Source organism: Sapajus apella, unplaced genomic scaffold (genome assembly GCF_009761245.1).
Source record: "Sapajus apella isolate SASKATOON/1434 unplaced genomic scaffold, GSC_monkey_1.0 scaffold92, whole genome shotgun sequence".
NCBI lineage: Eukaryota > Metazoa > Chordata > Mammalia > Primates > Cebidae > Sapajus > Sapajus apella.
The window spans coordinates 6,288,601-6,306,461 of NW_022437032.1; the positions used below are offsets into that span (position 1 = coordinate 6,288,601).

At 47.2% G+C, this 17,861-nt stretch overlaps 1 protein-coding gene across 1 annotated transcript in view; it reads left to right on the top strand.

Moving 5' to 3' along the window:
• Nucleotides 1-17,861, top strand: part of PTGIS (prostaglandin I2 synthase) — a 63,209-nt gene that overhangs the window by 9,196 nt on the left and 36,152 nt on the right. Inside the window, exons 2-5 of the mRNA XM_032256030.1 lie at nucleotides 8,947-9,070; nucleotides 11,014-11,192; nucleotides 11,415-11,558; nucleotides 15,951-16,102. Coding sequence (XP_032111921.1) covers nucleotides 8,947-9,070; nucleotides 11,014-11,192; nucleotides 11,415-11,558; nucleotides 15,951-16,102 — 599 coding nt within the window. The remainder of the gene's footprint in view (nucleotides 1-8,946; nucleotides 9,071-11,013; nucleotides 11,193-11,414; nucleotides 11,559-15,950; nucleotides 16,103-17,861) is intronic.

Genomic DNA, 17,861 nt, shown 5'->3' on the forward strand with positions numbered 1-17,861 from the left:
AAAAAAAAAAAAAAAAAAAAAAAAAAAAAAAAAAAAAAAAAAAAAAACCTTTTAAAGTGTATAATTCAATGGTTTTTAGTATATCCACTGGGTTGTGCAATCATCACCATCATCTAATTCCAGAATATTTTCATCACCCCTAAAAAAAACCATTAGTAGTCACACCCCGTTTTTCCCTCCTCCGGCCCCGGGCAACTGCTAATCTCTTTTCTATCTCTATTGATTTCCCAATTCTGGACAGTTCATACAAATGAATTAATACAATATGTGGCCTTTTGTGTCTGGCTTCTTTCACTGGGCTTAATGTTTTAAGGTTCACCCACATAGTAGCATGAGTCAGTACCTCATTCCTTTTTGTGGCTGAGGAGCGTTCCATGGCAGGCATACATCACATTCTGTTTAGCCATTTGTCACTCAATGAACACTTGGGTTGTTTTCACTTTTCCGCTATTGTGAATAATGCTGCTGTCACCCAAAAGCAGTCCTGATCCAGACCCCAAGAGCGGGTTGTTGGATCCCATTCAAGAAAGAATTTAGAGCAAGTCTACAGAGTAAAGTGAAGGCAAATTTATGAAGAAAGTACAGGAATGAAAGAGCGGCCGTGCCATACACAGAGCAGGGCATTCCCGAAGGCAAGAGGAGGAATGTGTCTGCCTTAGGTAGAGTTCTTCTCGTTTATATATAAGATAAAAATCCTGCCAGGTGCGGTGGCTCAAGCCTGTAATCCCAGCACTTTGGGAGGCCGAGGCGGGTGGATCACGAGGTCAAGAGATCGAGACCATCCTGGTCAACATGGTGAAACCCCATGTCTACCAAAAATACAAAAAATTAGCTGGGCATGGTGGCGCGTGCCTGTAATCCCAGCTACTCAGGAGGCTGAGGCAGGAGAATTGCCTGAACCCAGGAGGCGGAGGTTGCAGTGAGCCGAGATCGCACCATTGCACTCCAGCCTGGGTAACATGAATGTCAACCCCAGCCTAACCAACATGATGAAAAAAAAACAAAAAAAAATCCTGGGGAACATGTGCTCTACCACAAGGGCTGGTGAACAAAGGATTGTTACCTACTGTCTTCCATAAGAATCTGTATTATTAACTTTAAAGCAAAACCTATTCTTAAACTAAGAAAGCTCTTGTTCATAAAATATCGGAACATTGGGAGGTTTCCTGGATCTGTTAAGTCCTGGGTCTGTTGGGTAAACATTATTAACTTGTTCCCTTAATCATAAACATCCTGTGATTAAGAATGCCTAGCTTCCTGGCTGGACGCAGTGGCTCAAGCCTGTAATCCCAGCATTTGGTGAGGCCGATGCTGGTGAACCACCTCAGGTCAGGAGTTCGAGACCAGCCTGACCAACATGATGAAACCCTGTCTCTACTAAAAATACAAAATTAGCCAGTCATGGAGGCTCATGCCTGGAATCCCAGCTACTTGGGAGGCTGAGGCAGGAGAATCGCTTGAACCCAGGAGGCGGAAGTTGCAGTGAGCTGAGATTGCGCCATTGCACTCCAGTCTGGGCAACAAGAACAAAACTCCATCTCAAAAAAAAAAAAAAAGCCTAACTTTCCTGGGATTGCAGCCCAGCAGGTTACAGCCTCATTTTACCCGGCTCCTATTCAAGATGGAGTCTCTCTGGTTTAAATGCCTCTGACACTACTACGAGTAACAGTGTATACATTTGTATAAGATCAAATGTTTTCAGTCTTTGGGGAAGATTGCTGGGTTGTGTAGTAAGTCTGTGTGTGACGTTTTGAGGAACTGCCAAACTGCATTCCAAAGCAGCTGCGTGATTTTACATTCCCACCAGCAATGTATGAGGTTCTCGTTTCTCCACATCCTTGCTAACACTTATTTTCTTCCTTTTGCTGGTGGTGGGGACAGGGTCTCTTGCTCTTGCTTAGGCCGTAGCACAGTGGCACAGTCACAGCTCATTATAGCCTTCACTGCCTGGGCACAAGTGATCCCCCCATCTCAGCCTTTTGAATAGCTGGGACTACAGGTGCACACCACCACGCCTGGCTAATTTTTGTATTTTTTGTAGAGACAGGGTCTCGCCATGTTGCCCAGGCATCTTACCATGTTGCCCATCCTGGTCTTGAGCATCTAGGCTCAAGTGATCCTCCCACTTTGGCCTCCCAAAGTATTGGGATTATAGGCATGAGTCACCGTGCCCAGCCTTAATTTCCTTTTTAAAAAATTTTTATTTTTATATGGGCATCCTGGTGGGTGAAGTGGTACCCATAAACCAAAAAGTGTCTGAGACGGGTCTCAATCAATTTAGATGTTTATTTTTCCATGGTTAAGGACATGCCCAGGAGAGAGGTCTGTGCCTTTCACCAAAGATGACTTTGAGGGTTTCAATATTTAATGAGGGAAAGGTGGGCTGTAAGGGAAAGAGGGAGGGTATGGTAATCCACATGTTGCAAGAGAAAAGGAGCAGGTAGGGCGATAGTCAGTGGTGTATTCGTCCCATACTCAGTAAATCGGCACTTTACATAAGGTAGGCATGGATTAGCTACCTGTGGAGCTATGGAACATTTTATCTGTAGCTATCCGCTTAGGAACAAAAGGAAGCTTTCAACTTAATTTTTTTCCTTATGGCAGAGTGAATTGGTGTCCTGAGTTTTGATTTTCCTTCCTCTCCAGTTTTCTTTTCTTTTCTCCCTGGGTCTCTTCTTCTCTTCTCTTCTCTTCCTTTTCTTTTTTCTTTCTATAGAGTTTTTGCTCTGCAGCCTCAACCTTCCAGACTCAAATGATCCTCCTGCCTCAGCCTCCCTAGTAGGTGGGACTACAGGCATGTGCTACCATGCTGGGCTATTTTTAAAATTTTTTTAGTAGAGATAGGGTCTCACTGTGTTTCCTAGGCTGGTCTTCAACTCCTGGGCTCAAGTGATCCTCCTGTCTCAGCCTCCCAAAGTGCTGGAATTATATGCATGAACCACCGTGAGTGTATGCCTCCCTTTTCTATGTAAAATCTTTTGGAGAAAGCATTTTAGAAGAAAGTGAGTCTCTGGTCTCAGGTTTTGTCTGATCTCTCATGTCTAGGATAGTTTATTTCTAGATGAATAGGTCCCATATTGTTAGGAAAGCTCATTTTTAGTAAGTTGTGAAGTCTCACATTGTACCAAGAAAATGTAAGGGAAGGGAGAGAGAAAAAAATAGGGAAAAAGGAGGAAATAAACAGAGAAACAACAAAGAAAGAACAAGCCTGGAAAGCTGAGAGAGGCCATGTTACTCTCAAGTCCATGTATCAGTAGGCAGGTATGAAAATGATTTATGTATATAAAGAGATTGCTTTTATTTTCTTCCAAAGTTTCAGTTCAGTTTCTAAGGCTTTCAGAAAAGCACAGCTTAACTTTTAGTGGTTTTGCATCAGGAAAAACGAGGGAGGGGAAGAAAAGAAAGAGGGAAAACACTGAAAACGTTATTTTGGAGACTTGTAGCCAGAAGAAGTTTTAGAATTCAGTCCAAAATGTAAAAAATAATAAAAATTGAAAAACATTAGACCAGGCTAGAATCTAATAACAGGTATACTGTAGTTAATTATAGTTAATTTTGAAACATGACTTTTCTCTCTCCAATTCCCCAATTTTATTAAAGACAAAATCATAGTAGGATCAACTTATTTGTAAAATAGGTTTTATTTCTCTTATACTTGGCTTGATTATTTGCGTAAAGTGCAGCAAGACTAATCATTTGCCATATGGGCTCTCTCTTTTTAAAATTGGCAATTGTCAGCTAAACTTGCAAACTAAACGAACAACTCTTGGGTGAAAATCAGATAGGGAAATGTATATCTGTAAGTAAAAAGAGAGGGAGAGCGAGAGCGGAGGGGGGAAGAGAGGGGGAGGGAAGAGAGAGAGAGGATGCTGGGTCTGTTAGAAGGAGATTAAAAATGGATGCCAAGCCACAAGCCAAGCATAAAATTATAGGAATCTACTGTAGGAATTTATGAGGAGACCAATTATATTTAGATAGGTAGTTTTAAATTTAGTCTCTGAGCTCTGGGCAGAGCCCACACTGAATCCTGGATCTCCAAAAGGAGAAAGATCTCATGAGACTACGCCATGTCATGCTTTTGCAGTGCACTTTGTTACCAAGACATTTCTCTAAGTGTTTAAACCACTCCCTTTCTTATCTTAAACATAGAAGAGTAGCCCCTGTAGTAATAACTATTTTAGTTAAAAAAAAAATCAGGTAATGCAATACAAGAACAATCCGTTTAAGATCTGAGAGGAACTTGTCTGTTGACACTCTCGGGGTTCCATAAGGAAAAACAGAGGTTTATCTCCAGAAGGAGGCTGGCGCCTTCTCTGTTTTCTTTAAGGAATCCCAGGCTGTTAGAAATTATTGTAGGTCCCTCATGCAGCAGAGTGTGGCAAGAGGAAGGAGAGACGGGCAGGAGTAAATGGAGAAAACAGAATTCAGTCGACTGGGAAGAAAAAAATTTTTTTCTCAAAAAATAAGAACTTAGGAGAGAAAAAAGAAAGCATAAAGGCATACACACACATAAATACACACATACACACATACACATACTACACACAAATACATGAACACATACATACATACATACACACTGTGGATGAAGAGAGTCAAACTCTGTGAAATATTTGAGGAGATTTATTCTGAGCCACATGTGAGTGACCATGGCCTGTGACACAGCCCTCAGGAGACCCTGAGAACATGTGCTCAAGGCGGTCAAAGCACAGCTTGGTTTATACATTTTAGGGAGACATGAGAGATCAGTCAAATGCACTGAAGACATGCATTGGTCCAGTCCAAAGAGACAGGACAACTTGATGTGGGGGGTGCTTCCAGGTTATGGGTGGATCTTAAAACTTTCTGATTGGCAATTGGTTGAAAGAGTTATTATCAATAGGGGAAATGTCTGAGTTACAATAAGAGGTTGTGAAGACCAAAGTTTTCTCATGCAGATGAAGCCTCTGGGTAGCAGGCTTCAGAGAGAATGGATTGTAAAGGTTTCTTATCAGACTTAAGATCTGTGTTGATATTAGTGCTAGAGGCTATAATGCGACATGTCCAACCCCCACTTCCTGCCAGGTTACATTTTATTTTTTTGAGACAGAGTCTTGCTCTGTTGTCCAGGCTGGAGTACAGTGGTATGATCTTGGCTCACGCAACTTCCTCTTCCTGGGTTCAAGTGATTCTCCTGCCTCAGCCTCCCGAGTAGCTGGGACTACAGGCATGTACCACCATGCCAGGCTAATTTTTGTATTTTTAGTAGAGATGAGGTTTCACCATGATGGCTAGGCTGGTCTCGAACTCCTGACCTCAAGGGATCCACCTGCCTTGGCTTCTGAAAGTGCTGGGATTACAGGTGTCATTAAGTGCCTGGCCTGCACTTTACCATCTAAGAAGCAGGAAAAAAACTTCAGACTCGCCTTCCCTGTTGGAAGTGAGTTGAAACTCCAGAAAGGAGTTACCTGCTCTCTATCGTCATGGAAGCAGGAAAACTTACCTTCCTTGTTGGAAGCAAGTAAAACTCCAGAAAAGGAGTTGTTCAGCAAAATAAAACTTAGCTTTCAAATTTTAGCTCTCTTAGATCTCAAATTTTCAGAGATCAGGGATTCTCTGCAGCAGGGAGCTCCCAGCCCTCACCAAATTGTCCTACAGGTTTGAGCAATAAAGACAGATACTAGGCTGTTATCAAGCACCAACAGGAGATTTGTCAAAGACCAGGGCCACCTCCATGGAATCCCTTCATGGTTGCCAATTTGTAAACTAAAAAATATCTAAGCTAGGTCTCAATTTAGATGTTTATTTTCGCAATGTTAAGGACAATGCCATGGAGAAGAAAAACCACAGAATCACAGAAACAGCGTGGTCTGTGCCTTTCTTCAAAGATGACTTTCAGGGTTTCAGTATTTAAAGGGAGAAAAGTGGGCTGGAGGGGAAAGAGGAAGGGTGTGATTATCCACATGTTCCAAGAGAAAAGGAGCAGATGGGGCAATAGGCAACAATGCATTAATCCTGTGCTCAGCAAATGGGCACTTTATGTAAGATAAGGTGAGTAGCTGCCGATGGAGATATTAAACCTTTTATCTGTAGCTCTCTGCTTAGGAGCAAAAGGAAAGGCAGTTTCTTGCATGACTCAGTTTCAGCTTAATTTGTTCCTTTTGGCATAGTGAACCGGGGTTCTGACATTTTATTTTCCTTTTGTATACCTCATTGTGGTTTTGACTGAGCATCTTTGCATGTGCTTATCGGTACCCTCACCCCCTTTTTCTTGAGATGGAGTCTTGCTCTGTTGCCCAGGCTGGAGGGCAGTGGTGCAATCTTGGATCACTGTAGCCTCCACCTCCGAGGTTCAAGCGATTCTCCTGCCTTAGCCTCCTGAGTAGCTGAGATTAGAGGCGCCCACCACCACACCAGGCTAATTTTTATATTTTTGGTAGAAGACAGGGTTTCACCATGTTGGTCAGGCTGGTCTCAAACTCCTGACCTCAGGTGATTCACCCACCTCAGTCTCCCAAACTGCTGGGATTATAGGCATCAGCCACCATGCCAAGCCTGGCCCCTCTGTCCCCAGCTTTTTTTTTTTTTTTTTTAAAGAGAGAGGGTGTTGCTCTGTTGCTCAGACTGGAATGCAGTGGTATGATCATGGCTCACTGCAGCCTCCAAGTCCTGGGCTCAAGCAATCCTCCCACCTCAGCCTTCCATGTAGCTAGGACTATAAGTGGGTGCCACCATACCCAGCTAATGAAAAAAAAATTTTTTTGTAGAGACAGGATCTCACTATGTTGGTTTTGAATTCTTGGTGTCAAGCAATCCTCCTGCCTCAGCCTCCCAAAATGTTGGGACTACAGGCATGAGCCACCATGTCTGGCCTTATTGGCCATTTGTATATATTCTTTGGAGAACTGCCTATTCAAATTCCTTGTGCATTTTAAAACTAGGTTATTTGTCTTCCCGTTGTTGGGCTGTATCTCTTTTTTTTTTTTCTTCATTACAATTCTCACTCTCTGACATGATCTTGCTTTTTCAATTTTTTGTCTGTCTTCCCTTATTAGTAGCTAAGCCCCATGAGGTCAGGGATCTTGTCTGCCCTCTTTCCTGCTATATCTCTGATACCCAGAACAGTTCCTGCTTTGTAATTAATGTTTGGTGAGTCAGTGAATGACTCTGTAGTGAGAAGAAGAGATATGATGACTCACTCATGCATTCATTCATTCATTCATTCATTCACTTAGCAGAGGTGTATCTGGGAGCTTTCTGCATCCCTGCAGCTCTGACAGAGATCCTAACCTGGGTCTGGGGACCTCTAAAAGGCCCACTGTAATCACTAGCCCTAGAATATTGTGAGGCTTAGCTCATGACCCTGACTGCCGCTCTCATTAGCTGACAGCCCCTCTCACAGAGGGTGGCAGATGAGTATGAGATGAGGCTTGGCTCAGGGCAAAGCCGGGTAGAAGCATGCTGAAAGTTTGCACGCATTTGTTGTTCATTGCTGCATAACAAGGTATCATGCATGAAGCAGCCTCAAACAGCCCCTACTTACTAGCTCTCAGTTCGGTGGGTCAGAAGACCAGCACTGGGTGACAGGGTTCTTTGGTTAGAAACTTACAAGGCTGAGGCTGGGTACGGTGGCTCAAGCCTGTAATCCTGGCACTTTGGGAGGCCAAGGCAGGTGGATCACTTGAGCCCAGGAGTTCAAGATCAGCCTGGCCAACATGGAGAAAACCCATCTCTACTAAATATACAAAAAAGAAAAATTAGCTGGGCATGGTGGTGCATGCCTAAATTCCCAGGTACTTAGGAGGCTGAGGCAGGAGAATCACTTGAACCTAGAAGGTGGAGGTTGCAGTGAGCTGAGATGACCCCACACACTCTAGCTTGGGCAACAAAGCGAGACTGTCAAAAAATAAATAAATAAAAGGAAAGAAAAGAAGGAAAGAGAGAAAGAAAGAAACTTACAAGGGTGAAATCAAGGTGTTTTCCAGGCTGTCTTCCTGCCAGAAAGTTTTCAGGAGGAATCTGGCTGAATGCATTTGCCTGCAGTTGCAGGACTGAGGTCCTGAGGTCCCCACCTCCTTGCCTATCAGCCAGGGTCCCCTCATAGCTCTAGAGGCTGCCTGGATTCCTCGCCACAATGCCCTTCCATCTTCAAAGCCAGTAGAGAGAGAGATTCTCCCACATTTCCAGTCCCTCTCATACTTTGAATCTCTTTTGCCAGGAAGAGCTTGTCTCTCTTAGGCCCTGCCCCCTGCCACCTGTTAGGTCAGACCCACTAAGAATACTTTTTTCTTAAAGTGAACTGGACCATCTATCCCCTACTCAGTGGAGGGGATTATACAAGGGTGTGGTTCACTGTGGGTTTTGCCTACCTCAGTGAGCTGGAAATATTGTTCTTATGTTCTCAAAGGAGTTCCTCTGCTTTCACAGATGACCCTGACCTTGATGATCACATACATACCCGGTTCACCCCCTGTGCTGACCTAGCTTGTGCTCTGGGGACATCTCCACAGGATATGGCCTGGCCTCTTGCCACTTGAGGGACCTCAGCTTCTGAGCCTAGAGGGTGGTCGGGGGCGGTGATGAAGCCAGTGCCTTCACTGCCTTCTGCCACCCAACTGTGCCCTCCAGTCTCATCCTTTCTCTGTGGGCAAAACAGGGAGTGTGGGGTGACCCAAACCCTGGTCCAGGTTGGTCAGGTTGGCTCACACAGACAACTCTGTCCTTACACCTGCAGAGAGACGACCACCTCAACCAGGGCCCATGCCATGTACCAGACATGACCTGGCCCCCCAGCCTCTGCTCCCACCCACCACAGTCCATTTTGTGCACCACAGCCAAAAAGATCCTGTAAAATACTGAGCCAAATGATGTCCCCAGCTGCTCCATTCAAAATCACACCCTACAACCTACACTCTTTATCCCCTTCCTTGTCTTACCAAATGGTGACAAGTGTCATGGCTTCTGCAGGCGACCTGGCGAACCTCCCCTGGACCTGGGCAGCATCCCCTGGTTGGGCTATGCCTTGGACTTTGGAAAAGATGCTGCCAGCTTCCTCACAAGGATGAAGGAGAAGCATGGTGACATCTTTACTGTAAGTGCCTCTTATGCCTCGGGGGGGCTGGAGATGAGCGGCAGGGCCCTCGTATCCGGTTTCTGCTGATTCCTTCAACATCTGTCCCTATGCTAAACCCCCCATCCATCATACATCCTAGTGGTCGAGCCAATTTTCTCTCCAGCTGCCTGTCCAGCTGTACACCCAACACTGACCTAACATCATCCCTTCAGTCTCCCTCTCGCTCTTCCCAGCGTGGAGTTATGCAGTCACTCAGTATCTATCCAGTACTTGTATATCCATGCAGCTGACCTTCATCCATCCATTCTATTTCCATCCATTCAACATCCATCTTCTCATTCCATTCTTCTGCCTGTCCACCTAGTGTCTACCCAGCATCCTTCCATCCTTATATCCAACCAGAATTTATTTGTCACCCTCCATCTATCCACCCATCAGTCTTTCTATAGATTCACCTGACATCTGTCAATTCATTTATCCATCTTCTATCCCTTCATCTGTCCACCCAGATCTACCTAGCGTTCTTCCACTCATGGATCCAACATCCATCCAACTTTCATCCGTATATAGCTGGCCCTCTTTGTCCATGGGTTCCACACCTCTGGATTCAGCCAGCCATGAATTGAAAATATTTGGGAAAAATGCATTGGTATTAAACTTTTAGAGACTTTTTTCTTGTAATTCTTTCCTAAAAATATAACAACTATTTATATAGCATTTACATTGTGTTAGGTAGTATAAGTAATCTAGAGATGACTTAAAATATAAGGAAGGATGCATGTAAGTTATATGGGACTCAAGCATCCATAGATTTTGGTATCTGCAGGAAGTCCTGGAACCAATCCTCCATGGATACTGAGGGATAACTAGTCAGTTTCCACTAATTTTCACTTTTCTATTTATCTACGCATGTTTCTATTCATCTGCCACTACCCAACAAATACTCAGCTATATTCAGTATTCCATGTCTCTCCACTGGAAATACATCTATTTATATCTCATCCATCCATCCTTACATCTATTCAAATGACCACTACCCACTCACCCTCCTTCCCTGTATCCTTCCAACTTCCATCTAATCAACATTCATCCTTCACTTTACCCAATATCTACCTAGCATTCTCTCATTCATGTACCCAACATTTATTCGTTTTGGTTTCCAATGAACCTCCAGCTGCCCTTCCATCCATCTTTCCATCCAATTTAGATTCATTGATTTATCCTTCCATTTATCCACCTATCTGACATTCTATCCACAAGTAAATACTCAGCAGTTTCCTTCCTTCCTCCCCTCCCTCTCTCCCTCCCTTCCTCCCTCCCTCCCTCCTTCCTTCCTTCCTTTCATTCATTTACCCATCCACCTATCCATCCATCTTCCCATTTACTCTTCTACAATCCACCTACTGGAATTTACCCAACAGCATCCTTCCATCCATCCATCCATCCATTCTTTCATCCATCCATCTATTCATCCTTCCTTCCTTTCTTCCTTCCATCCATCCACCCACTTATCCATCCATCCTTCCTTCCATCTGTCCATTCTTTCATCTGTTCATCCATCCATGATGTGCACAGGATCCATCTGCTGCCTTCTCTCCTGGCTGCTGGAGATATGGCAATAACCAAGATGGTCATGGCAGGTGCTTAAGAGTGAGGTGGTGAATAACACAGACTTTGATTTTAAAAAGTGCCATATTACCAAATTCCAGTCCCAACCCTGTCGCTTCTCAGTTATGAGATCTTGGACACTTTTCATCTCTTTTCTAAGACTCATTTTTTTCAACAATAAATAGATGAGTGATGGTCCCTACCTCACAGGGTGGTGAGGAGGTGTAGATAAGAGAACATAGTCTGTTACTGCCAAGTGGGGCAGTGCCTGGCACGTGGTAAGCCCCTGACCATTGAGAGCAGCTGCTGTTCACAGGGACACTCCCCATTCTATCCCTGCCAACTTCCCACAGATACTGGTTGGGGGCAGGTATGTCACCGTCCTCCTGGACCCACATTCCTACGATGCGGTGGTGTGGGAGCCTCGCACCAGGTTTGACTTCCATGCCTATGCCGTCTTCCTCATGGAGAGGATTTTCGATGTGCAGCTTCCACATTACAGCCCCAGTGATGAAAAGGCCAGGATGAAACCGTGAGTGGCTGGAGATGGCATCTGGGGGTGGGCCAGGGTGGGCCACCCACTGCTACCCATGTGGCCCAAGTCATGCCCGGCTGCAGAGCAAGTGTCCAGTAAATACATTTTGTCTTGAGAACACAAACAGCTCTGGGACCCTGAGGCTGGGGGAGGGAAATGCCTGCAGGTGCATATTTCCCTTTGGAAGCTGAATGTTCATGTCTTTGTTTCCTGTGTCAGGACTCTCCTCCACAGAGAGCTGCAGGCACTCACAGAAGCCATGTATGCCAACCTCTGCACAGTACTATTGGATGATGCTACGGAGGCGGGCAGTGGCTGGCACGAGATGGGTCTCTTCGACTTCTCCTACAGCTTCCTGCTCAGGTGAGGCTGTGCAGCCCCCACCCTCCTTCTGGGGCCCTGCACTTTGACCTGTGTCAGCCGTGAGCAGTGGCCAAGGGAACCGTGAGGTCTCTGTGGGTGGGGGAAGCGATTTGAGATGCCCAAAGCAAAGACTGCAGGAAAAGACCCCGGGCACCAGGGCCCCAGGTGTTCACCCGACCTAGCTCATGAACTTTCAAAGGAGACCCTGGCTGGAGATGAGACCTTCCAGGTCATTCAGAAAGGAAGTTGCAGAGCAAGACTCCAGAGGCTGTTATAAGTAACATTTTCGGTGCCACAAAAGAAGTAGCACTCAAATATAAATTTTCTCAGCAAGGCAATTTACCGCTATGGAAGGGTGCAGCTCACAGATGGAACAATGGCGAGCACACACCTGGACAAGGGAGGGGAAGGGATACTTATGCCTGACAGTGGTCCCCTGCTGCTGTCATTCCCTTATTGGCTAGGGTTAGACCGCACAGTCTAGTCTAATTCTGATTGGCTATTTTAAAGGGAGCAGGAGTATGAGCCAGAGTGGTGGGGTGGGTAGTTTGATGGGAAGGACGGTTACGGGCAGGTCAGAGCAGGTAGCCAGGGGTCAAAGCTGGTGACTGGAGCAGGTAACCAGGATGAGTCAGGACTGAGCAAGGGACCGGGGGAACAGATGCGAACTACTGATTAGAACTGGTGGAAAAGTTGTTACCGAAACTACAAGGAAGTTAAACTTTAAAATGGGGAATTAAAGAATAAGCAAGCTGAACATACTGATATATTGATTCTTTGAAGAGAAACTTGGGGTTCACTATATCTAACAAGGCCATCTTGTCCTGTGGCTTCCAGACTTTGGAATTTCACAGAACAGAAAAACAAAAAATGTTTGGGAGACCAACTTGGGACCTAACCTTTTATCCGATCTTATAAATGTGTGTTAAAACCTGCACAACCGAATGTTCCTTCCTTCAGCTGTGCCGGGCACTATTCCAGGCTCTGGGAAAAAACAGGGAACAGGACAGATGAAGTCCCCAAATTCACGTGCTGACACTCCAGTGGAGGAGGCTGAATCAGGTTATGTCAGAGAGTGATAAACCCGATGACAGAGATTCATGGTGGGGTGACAGCATCTGGGGGGCTTTCTTCCGAAGACTGACAAGGCAGGGTCACACTCTGGGGGTCTGGCTTCAGAGCCAAGACCTACCTGCAAAGTGCCCACCACCCAAGACTCTAGGCAGGGGAAACAGCAGGTGCAAAGGCCCAGAGGTGGGAGGAAGCTCGGCGAGAGGGCCACTGTGGCTGCAGCATAAAGAGCCAAGGAGGGATGGCGGAGAGGCCAGAGATGGGGGCAGAAGCAGAACTCAGGGAGCCGGAGGCCAGGGAAGGCTTTGGAAATTGTGCTGAGGAAGATCAGGTGACATCAGGGGTTTGCACAGGGGAAGGACATGATCTGACTTAGTTTTAAAGCCCCCTCTGGCTGCTGGATGGGGGGTGGACTGTAGGGATGGGGAGGGATGGAGAGGGAGGCAAGAGGACCCAGCAGGAGGCTGCCAGGTGTCATCAAGCATGGTGGCAGCCCAGCGAGGTGATGAGAATTTGGGTAGCTTTTGGAGATGGAGTTCACTGGCTCTGCTGGGAGATTTGACTGGGGCGGCGGTGGGGATGGGGGATCGTGGGTGGGGGTGGGGGCGATAGAGTGGTGTTAGGAACGGCTCCCTGATTTTTAGTGGTGCCGTTAACCAACAAGCATTTAATTAAAAAAAAAAAAAGACATTTCAACCCGTCCAAGAAATTAGAACCACATAGTTCTAGGATAACGGGCAGCCATTTGCTGACACATACAGGCACGTGGGTACAATTATGACGTTATGACGTGTGTGTGCATACAACGTGTGTAGACTCAGTCTCAGCTCATTGAATGCTCACAATCACTCTAGGAGGCTGGCACTTTGCATGCTCCATTGGACAGATGAGAAAACTGAGACCTGGAGAGCCCGAGTCGTTTGCCCAGAGGCCTGTGTTGGGGTCAGGGCAGGGCTGGCCCCCAGAGCCTGCACTCTCAGCCACAGCCCTCTGCACGGGGATAGTCCCCATTCTTTTTGTTTTGCCCTGAGGTGATGCAAACAGTGTCAAGGGCTGTAACTGGCTGGTCCACCAATTACAATTACAATTACTGTGGGTGATGCTGGTCTGGTCCACCCTGTCATTGTATGAGGGGACTGAGGTCCAGAGAATGGCAGCCGAAATGGCCCAGCAAGTTCACAGTAGGGGTTCTCCCAGGTCTCCTGGCTCCTGAGTCCCTGTGCAGACAAAGAAGCCAGCGAGAAAGCTGAAGCACTGGGAGAGGCAGGCTTGGGGGACAGCTGGGTCTGGCTAGGCTCTGTGGTACGGCAGGCATGGGGGAATCAGCTCAGGGGGAATCAGATGTAAATCCATACCTGTAAATCAGTAACTGTGTCTTTAGGGCCTGAGGCCTGGGCTGGAGCGCCTGCCACCTGGCTTGGCAGCTGAGGGCCTTTTCACTGCCATCTGCAGCCCCTGAAATAGAAAGGAAATGGGCGAGCTGGATGGCAGGGACACAGATGTGAAGGAGCTGCAGATTCAGGCAGCGCAAACCGGGAGGTGCCGCCTCCTACACCTGCCAGCCTGGCCTGTTGGCCCTGGCCTCACCGAGTCACACCCAAAGCTCTCCTCTGTCCTCACCCTGTAGCCCTGGCCTCCCCTCCTCCCACCCGCCTCCCTGCTGTGCCTTGAACAGGCCAGGCACACTCTCTCTTTGTGGCCTTTGTTGTTTCTGTTCCTTCGCCTGGGAATGCTGTTCCCCACACGTCTGCGTGGCTCCCACCCAACTTCGTTCAAGCCTCATCGCGAGCGCCACCTGCTCAGAGAGGTCTTTCTTGAGTTCCGGTTTCATGATGGCCCTCTCCCCTGACGCAGCTGGGTTGAGCTTTACTTTTCTTTGTGGCTCTAGCGCCGCCTGTGGGTGGTGTGTGTATTTACACATGGGATGATCTAGTCTTCAACCAGGCTGTTTTGATACGGGGCTGCTGGAGGAGGGGCCTTCACTTCCACAGTGCAAAACCTTGTGGTCCCCTGAGTTTACTTTTTTTTTTTTTATAAAGACATAGTTTTGCTCTTTTGCCCAGGCTGGTGCGATGGCCTCTCTGGCCCACACCCTCCCTCATTCCTGCTTCCACTTTCTCCTCATCCTCATCTGGGGAAACCCCTCTCCTGGGAGATCCTGTTCCCTTGTCTGCACAGGGACCCAGGAGCTCAAGGGGAGGGTGAGAGGGTGAGGCCCCGGGGCTTTGGTTTCGTCTCTCTGCTGAGTCCCCAGGCCTACCCACCTCGTGGACAGAATGAATACCTCCAGTTTCTCTCCCAGGACTGAGGTCGGCTGGCTGGGCAGGGGCTGAACTCCTGGGGTATTTAAAGGGGGCTGGAGGTGAAGGCACGTCCTCTGAGTGTGGTCGTGTTTGTGTGTGTGTGTGTGTGTGTGTGTGTGTGTGTGTGTGCGTGCCTCAGTGAGAGCACATGCTAGCTCCCATGTCTTACCCTTTTTCACACTGGACCAGGCCCTGTCCTCCTTCTCCAGCCTCCCAGAGCCCCTCAGGTCAAGTACAACCTTCCCGCTGTTGCAAATGCCCCGCCCTGTGTGGCAGCCCTGACAGCCCCAGGCCCTCCCACCCTCTGCCTCATACCCCAGCCCCAGTCCTGTACCGGCCACACCTGGCACCTCTCCCATCATGCACGGCTGCACCCTCAGCTCTGGGCCTTTGCACAGGCTGTGCCTGTTGCCCGAACACGTTCCTCTTCTGCTTCCCCCATCATCCTGCAGGTCTCAGCTCAAAACCTGCCTCCTCTAGGAAGTCTGCCCTGAATCCCTCCCTGGGAGCAGGCGTCTCCTCCCCTTCTCTGTGCCCCGTCTCAGCATAGTCCCCTCGAGCTCTCTGCTGCAGCCTCATCAGCCTCCTTGCTGCTCCCAGGACCCGGCTTCCTCCTGCTTAAGGACGTGGCACCTGGGGCTTGCCCTGCTTCCGACCCCTCCCTCTGCTCTGCCCATGCTGGCTCCTTCTCAGCCTTCAGCTGTCAGCTTAATGCCAGCCCCTCCCTCACCTGGCACCTGACACCAAGACCCTGCCCTCCCATCCTGCTACCCAGCTTTGTGTCTGACAGTGCCACAGGGCACCAGCTGACAAGTTACCCACTTTACTCGTCCTTTTGTCTGTTGTCCATCTCCCTGTGCTGAGGGGTTAGCTCCTTGAGGACAGGGACTTTTCCTTTTTTCACTGCCGACTGTTCAGTGCCCAGAACAGTCCCTAGCGCACAGTAGGATTAGTAGGTGCTCACTGGGTGTACGAATGAAGCTTCTAAGAACCTCTGACCCTCTGTCTACCACCCCAGAGCCGGCTACCTGACTCTTTACGGAATTGAGGCGCTGCCACGCACCCATCAGAGCCAGGCTGAGGACTGCATCCACTCAGCTGATGTCTTCCACACCTTCCGCCAGCTCGACCGGCTGCTCCCCAAACTGGCCCGTGGCTCCCTGTCAGTGGGTGAGCACCATGGGGGCCCCAGTGAGTGGTGGGGAGGATGGAAAGACCTAGAGGGGGAGACCACAGGCAGAAGAACATCCAACACCCTGTGAGGCAGTAAGATCCCCGTCACTGGGGGTATGCAGGAGCACAATGGCAGGGAACCAGGGCTTGGACCACAGCTTGGGTTCCTGGTGGAAATTCCAATTAGCACATTTGGCATGGGGCCTGAGAATCTCTGGGTGTATGTGTTCCTTTTTTTGTTTTAAGGTTTGAGTTGCTTTAAAGGTTTTTACAAGTAGTTCATGCTCATTATAAAAAATTCAAGCTATATAGAATAATTATAGAATAATTTAGAAGGAAGAATAAAAGAGCTCTCCACTTTCTCCCCAGCATCAGCCCACCGCTTCCCTCTACAGAGGCAACCACCATCACTAGCTTGGAGTACATCCTGGGAGCACTTTCTCTAAACAGACACACAGTTGTGTGTTATTTTTATTGTTTTCAATTTTTCAGGCTTTTAACTTCTTTTTTTTTTCTAAGATATAATTTATATACAGGAAAGCACACACATCTAAATGCACTGAGAGGCCAGGCGCGGTGGCTCACGCCTGTAATCTCACCACTTTGAGAGGCCGAGGTGGGTGGATCACTGGAGGTCAGAAGTTTGAGACCAATTTGATCAACATGATGAAACCCCGTCTCTACTAAAAATACAAAAATTAGCCAAGCATGGTGGCAGGCACCTGCAGTCCCAGCTACTCAGGAGGCTGAGGCAGAAGAATTGCTTGAACCCGAGAGGTTGAGGTTGCAATGAGCCAAGATCACGCCACTGCACTCCAGCCTGGGTAACAGAGCCAGATTCCATCATAAATAAATAAATAAATAAATGCACTGAGAGGTAGATCTAAACATTTTATGCTCTTTCCTAGCCATTATTCACTCCGCCTCCAGGTAGGCACTGTACCGGTTTCTTTTACCTCCAATTAGTTTTGACAATTCTTCAGCTTCCTAGAAATGAAATCACACAGTATACGGCCTTTTATGTCCGGCTTCTTTCACTCAACTTAATGTTGGGAGATTTGTCCAGGTTGCTGTATGGCTCAATAGTTCAGTTTTAATTTTTTTTATTTTTTGTCTTAAAAACAATTTTTTTTTTTTTTTTGAGATGGGGCCTTGCTGTGTTACCTATACTGGTCTTGAACTTCTGAGCTCAAGCAGTCCTCCTGCCTTGGCCTCCCAAAGTGCTGAGACTACAGGAGTGAACCACCATGCTTTTTTTTTATTTTTTATTTTTCTCTGAACCAAGGTCTCACTCTGTCACCCAGGCTGGAGTTCAGTGGTGCAGCCTCAATCTCCTGGGCTCAGGTGATCATCCCACCTCAGCTTCTTGAGTAGCTGGGACTACAGGCATGTGCCACTATGCCTGGCTAATTTTTAAATTTTTGTAGAGATCGGGTCTCACTGTTCCCCAGATGGTCTCCAACTCCTGAGCTGAAGCAATCCTCCCACCTTGGCCTCCCAAAGTGTTGGGATTACAGACGTGAGCCACTGTGCCTGGCCAACAGCTTCCTCTTTTTATTGCTGTATAGTATTTCACCAGAGTAATACACCACGATTTGTTTATCCATTTGAGTAGTCCCCGGTTTGGAGCTGTTAGGAAGAGTTTGTTGTGAATATTCTTGTATGTGTCTTTCAGTGTACATGTGACCTCATTTCTCTTAGCTGATGGCCTGTGCTTTTTTTTTTTTTTTTTTTTTTTTTTTTTTTTTTTTTTTTT